The sequence below is a fragment of the Limulus polyphemus genome, unplaced genomic scaffold (assembly GCF_000517525.1).
Source record: "Limulus polyphemus unplaced genomic scaffold, Limulus_polyphemus-2.1.2 Scaffold880, whole genome shotgun sequence".
Taxonomy (NCBI): domain Eukaryota; kingdom Metazoa; phylum Arthropoda; class Merostomata; order Xiphosura; family Limulidae; genus Limulus; species Limulus polyphemus.
This window is the reverse complement of record NW_013666490.1, coordinates 308,830-315,263: the sequence shown is the minus strand read 5'-3', so window position 1 is coordinate 315,263 and position 6,434 is coordinate 308,830. Positions and strand designations below refer to the sequence as shown.

General features: G+C 34.2%; 1 protein-coding gene across 1 annotated transcript in view; it reads left to right on the top strand.

Annotated features, from left to right (window-relative positions):
• The first annotated feature begins 314 nt into the window (after positions 1 to 314).
• The window catches only part of LOC111086144 (acyl-CoA-binding domain-containing protein 4-like), a 19,632-nt gene continuing 13,512 nt past the window's right edge, over positions 315 to 6,434 (top strand). The window contains exon 1 of the mRNA XM_022387817.1: positions 315 to 391. Within this exon, the coding sequence (XP_022243525.1) occupies positions 328 to 391 (64 nt within the window). The 5' untranslated portion in view covers positions 315 to 327. The remainder of the gene's footprint in view (positions 392 to 6,434) is intronic.

Here is a 6,434-nt window from a genome sequence, read left to right as displayed (position 1 = left end):
GAATAGTTGTCTTTAGAATGTTTTGATTTCACTGAAACCTATATTTTTCCTGTACCTAAACCTGAATACACCTTCAAAGCATAAACTTCCCTATTATTGTTTGCGAATAGTTTCTGCACATAACGGTGTATCTATCTAACTATAACATCAAGTTTTGGGTTACACTTAAGCATAATTTAGAATAATTGTAGGGTCGATTGGAACCACACCAGACTTTCTCATCCTGATTCCTGCAATAGAGGGCGCTACTACACCACTCACTTTCATTTAAAAGCACGTTGCTTTGTTTGCTAATCATTTATAGGCTCGAAACACGCTAGCTTCATCATGACAACTTTAGACGAACAATTTATTGTTGCTGTCAAAGTAGTCCAGAACTTGCCCAAAAACGGTAAGAATATGTCTTGTTGATAAACAAACTAACATCATTTAGTTTAAAGGGGGATTTAATAATCTTCTGATTTAAGAAAAATGAATTGGTTTAAATGTTTACCTTTCTTAAGGATAAGTAGTACCTTCCTTACTGTTCGTTGGCTAAGTTTTCTTGTTTGTTTGTAATTAAGCACAAAGCTACACAAAGAGATATTTGTGCTTTGCCCACCACGGGAATCGAAACCCGGATTCTAGCGTTGTAAGTCCGCAGACATATCGCTGTGCCACTGGGGGCGGTTAAGTTTTTAAATACTCTTGAGGAGAAAATCGTTGACATTTCAAACAATTATTCGTTTTGAATATATATTTTCTCTTGAGTTTGATAACAAAGATGTATCAGTTTAATTAAGATATTAGTGAGTTTATGTTTTCCAGGTATTCTTGTTGTGTTAGTTTGTATTTAAAACAATAGTTTCAAGATAATCTAAATTGTGTTTTAAAATTGACAAATTGTTTGTTTGAGTTTTATTCAAACTATTTATTCGAATTTCTAAAAAAAAATACTCTACTCTAACTAACGTTTCAGTTTAATTTCACAAAAATATTTAAGACTTCCTCATTTTAAGGTTTCCCACTTTCTCTTCTTCTTAATTTCGTAAAAGGTTTGTTCTCTATTTATTTTACAAGACTAACAATAAAGAGCGTTATTTTTTCGTTTTTCTCGGAATTTAAAATAATCTAATGTGTTTTATAAGTTTCATATTTTATTAGGTAATATTCATTTTAAAACAATCCCTTTATTTCATATTGTATCCAGTCGCATCATTTACGCGTTCACAGGTGGATCAGCAATAAGATTACTGGCTTACATAGCTAAAATATACGGTTAAATTTCCCGCGGTAAACAGAACTGTGCAGTTTTGCGCTAAAAACTTACTTACTTACCCACATGACTCATAAAATATTCAACGATGATGAATTGAAATGATAACTCATAGTTTTGCCAGTCTCAGTTCTCATAATAAGACTCACTAACTAGCTAGTAATGACATGGATTTCGCAGTCTTACTCTATTCATAAGATAATTCTAAATATTAATCATATCTATAACTGGATAGCATTATTGAAAATGGGTATAATTAAGGATCATCTCTGTATTTACTGATAAAGGAATATATATATATAGTTAATTTTTCCTTAAACTTCCTTTGGAAAAACACTACGTCGATTATATAAACATTGATCAACTACTTCGACGAGTTCTGTAAACATTGTTCGGTTATTTCGGCGAGTTATGTAAACATTGTTCAACAGCTTCGACGAGTTATGTAAACATTGTTCAACTGAAAACATACAACTCGATGCCTCGCAGAACACTTTATCAATATCAAAGTGCACAAGTCTGGATATTTCCTGTTCTAAAGTTTTCCGTTTTTAGGTCAGTAAACCAAGGCACAACCTATAGAAAGACTGATATATTTTTAGCATTTCACAAATAGTAATGCCAATTGAAAGTGTGGGGTATCTTGAACGACTGAAACAAATACTAGAAAAGGAAAAATAATAATTGTATTTTAATATATGATATACCTTAATAATTGTTAACATTTCGAGTAAGATAAATCGTCCGAACAACTGTACATGTATAACATTAATTTTGGTTTTGAATAGAATAAAGTCCGATGATGATAAATAACTAAGATATTAACTCAAGAACAAGTAAGAGCTAAGTATATACAATTATGCTTGATGAAATATTACGTGACATGACAATGTTTACAGTCTCTGATGTGGAAACTATACGATCCATAGAATCACGTATTATATAAAACAATGTCAATCATCAATGAAACGTGGCAAAATATATTACTTCGCAAAGAAAACATTCACTTTGTATTGTTGTTTGAAAAGCAGTGAGATTCTCTTGTTATAAGTTTAAGTTTTTCTAACATTGTAACTATTTCTATGTCAACTTTCCCGAAGGAATATGGCTGGATTAAACGGTTTCAATTGAGATTTAATTATTGCCAATCCTGGATTAAACGGTTTCAACTGGGATTTAATTATTGCCAATCCTGTCACACTTCAGCAGCATCTGTAAATAAAGTAGAGAATATTGTGTAAAAAAATGACTCACGATTCACACTTCATTAGTGTGTGTGTGGTAGATAATGGCAAAAGATGAACTTTACTTAATTTTTGATTTGAACTTTTTAGAAGCTTATTGATAAGAAAGATGTTAACAGCAATTTATAAGTCATTTAGTTTCTTATTCGGTGTATAATTGTTGCGCTGACAACGAAACGAACAGAATTAACAGAACGGATAATCATTATTAACACGGATAATTGTTTATAACAGTTTTTTATTAGCTAATGTTGTGAAGATGCCTTTATTGTTGCACATCAAATGATATTTCCTTTTATTTTCATCCATGGTCTGAAATTTCGCTGAGGTAATTGAACATTGTTGTTAATCTTGTGGAAACTAAGCTATTTACATTCTGCATCCAATGTGTTACACACTGACATCTCGCTAAGATAATAATCCAAGAACGGTTTGTTGGATCGCGTTTAATTTTATCCTAGGACACATAAAGCTCTTTCGTACTCTAGGCCCATCAGTGGTTTGTTTGTTTGTTATGGATTTCGCGCAAAGCTACACGAGGGTTATCTGCGCTAGCCTTCCCTAATTTTGCAGTGTAAGACTAGAGGGAAGGCAGCTGGTCATCACCGCCCACCGCCAACTCTTGGGCTACTCTTTTACCAACGAATAGTGGGATTGACCGTCACATTATAACGCCCCCACGGCTGAAATGGCGAGCATGTTTGGTGTGACGGGGATTCGAACCCGCGACCCGCAGATTGCGAGTCGAGCGCCCTAACCACCTGGCCATGCCGGGCGCCACCAGTGGCACAGCGGAATGTCTGCGGACTTACAACGCTAGAAACCGGGTTTCGATACCCGTGGTGGGCAGAGCACAGATAGCCCTTGTGTAGCTTTGTGCCTAATTAAAAACAAACAAACATACTCTATGTAGAACACAAGAGAGGGGAAAACTATAATTACAAGCAAAGCCATGGTAATACTCTTAAAGGCTGGCTTACTATCAGAGCCATTTTGTAGAAGGAGAGTAATGCACCAGTCCCTTGCTAAGGGCGCTGACCAGTGAAGAAAAGTTTTAATTCTCCGCATTCTTTAATATTTTTATCAACTTTCTTCTGACTGCACCTGCACGCTGTTTCATCAGAATTTTATAAAATAATTTAACCCATAAATATAACTCTAAATAACATTGCCTTGCTAATCATGTCACCAGATAGTCTGATTAATTCTATATGAGAACACTTCAACTTTTGTTTCTCATAAATACACAACACAATGTGTATTTCAGTAAATATTTGCATTGAAGTTGCTTAACGTACCGGTATCAGCATTCAACACCAAAAAATAAATAAAATATATATATATGACCTTTAAAGGCTGGTATAGAGATTCAATATTTTAAGATGTTACTCAGGATCTGACATTGTTTATCTAGCTAATAATTTCAAATATTTAAGCACACTGCTCTTCACCGATTTCAAATTCATGCTATATCTGAATGGGAATGTTTGTATTAAACTTTATTCAACACAAAACAGATTTTGTCCATTAGCTCTGTTGCCTCAACTTGCGTACATTTATCTACTATAATAATAATACTCAGTTTTTGTTTGTCATGAAAGCGTGCGCACCTTACTATCTAAATGTGCATAAACGCGCACATCATTTCAACGGGTGTAAAAAAATAGATATAAAAGGTGGATGTAAGTATAGTTCAGTAGACATTTTGTACAAGAGCATATTAAAATGTTATCAAAGTTTTTAAAATATCTAACATCAGAATCCATCAGTGGGACAGAGATAAGTCTACGGATTTACACCGCTACAATCAGGAGTTCGATTCCCCTCGGTAGACAAGCAGATAGCCAGATGTGGCTTAGCTATAAAAAAACACGTATTACGTTAGGTCGTAGAGTAAAATTATAAATTTATTGATAGTATTGTTTGTTTGTTTGTTTTTGGAATTTCGCGCAAAGCTACACGAGGGCTATCTGCGCTAGCCGTCCCTAATTTAGCAGTGTAAGACTAGAGGGAAGGCAGCTAGTCATCACCACCCACCGCCAACTCTTGGGCTACTCTTTTACCAACGAATAGTGGGATTGACCGTCAAATTATAACGCCCCACACGGCTGAAAGGGCGAGCATGTTTGGTGGGATGCGGTATTGATAGTATTAAGGGCGGTAAAGCTTAGCCCTAACTAAAGCAAAAAACGTACACAAGTTAGTGTTAATTATTACTTTATCGAATATAGGCCGTACTTCATAAAGGCTTAACTATTATTAGGCCTAAGGCAAGTGGAATTACATTAAAATTCTTCTGTATTATTCTAGAAATCCTGTATTTGAAAAATTACTTTGCAATAAAGATACTAAATTGACCGTAAATGTTTTTCGGGTTTCTGCTAGTTACTATTATTATTTTTCATTTAATTGAAAACTACCTATTGCTGCTTTTTTTGACTCGCTTAATAATTAGAGTTATTTTACTACACGGTGAAATTATTATTATTCACGCTAGTTGGTTCCAAGTGAAATGTGCGAGCCTCGTGAGATTTTATTGAGACTTAAGTTCGTATCAAAATGTATTTTAGTTAAGAATATGTTTTACTATGTATGATCTCTCGAACTGATTAGTCGTTATTGTAAGCAAGTTCCCCTTATCTGTGTAATATGTTTTCTCATGCATGATCTGTAGATTGTAAACAAGTTCCCCTTACCTGTTTAATATGTTGTAACATTCTTGATATTTAGAACTTATTAGTCGTTATTGTAAGCAAGTTCTCCTTACCTGTTTAATATGTTGTAACATTCTTGATATTTAGAACTTATTAGTCGTTATTGTAAGCAAGTTCCCCTTACCTGTTTAATATGTTGTAACATTCTTGATATTTAGAACTTATTAGTCGTTATTGTAAGCAAGTTCCCCTTACCTGTTTAATATGTTGTAACATTCTTGATATTTAGAACTTATTAGTCGTTATTGTAAGCAAGTTCCCCTTACCTGTTTAATATGTTGTAACATTCTTGATATTTAGAACTTATTAGTCGTTATTGTAAGCAAGTTCCCCTTACCTGCTTAATATGTTGTAACATTCTTGATATTTAGAACTTATTAGTCGTTATTGTAAGCAAGTTCCCCTTACCTGTTTAATATGTTGTAACATTCTTGATATTTAGAACTTATTAGTTGTTATTGTAAGCAAATTCCCCTTACCTGCTTAATATGTTGTAACTTTCTTGATATTTAGAACTTATTAGTCGTTGTTGTAAGCAAGTTCCCCTTACCTATTTCTAAACTTCGCTAAAAGTATGAGTGTGACAAGTGATTCTTGTTTAACATAATTATTAAGAAGGTGCTTACAAGTTTATAAACAAGTCTCGGTTTATTATTAGCTACAGTAAAAAGTAAACTTTCTATAAGAATCGTAATTTTTACTATCATTAAGTTTATTATGCAGTATATAATTTATTTTTCATGGCTCTAAATATACTTTTCTATAATGTATCCAAGATATCACTCTCAATTAAACCATCGGACTTTCCGGTTTCTTCCATTTGAAACTTTCATGATGCTACTTGATAATTTCATGAGCAGCTCAGATGTTTTAATAACACCCCATTACTTCCTCTGGCGGTTTCCCGAGAAACTCGACTGTCCTAACAAAACTCCACTTCTTTCGTTGGCGGTTTCACGAGAAACTCGACTGTTCTAACAACACTCCACTTCTTTCGTTGGCGGTTTCACGAGAAACTCGACTGTTCTAACAACACTCCATTTCTTTCGTTGGCGGTTTCACGAGAAACTCGACTGTCCTAACAACACTCCATTTCTTTCGTTGGCGGTTTCACGAGAAACTCTACTGCCCTAACAACACTCCACTTCTTTCGTTGGCGGTTTCACGAGAAACTCGACTGTCCTAACAACACTCCATTTCTTTCGTTGGCGGTTTCACGAG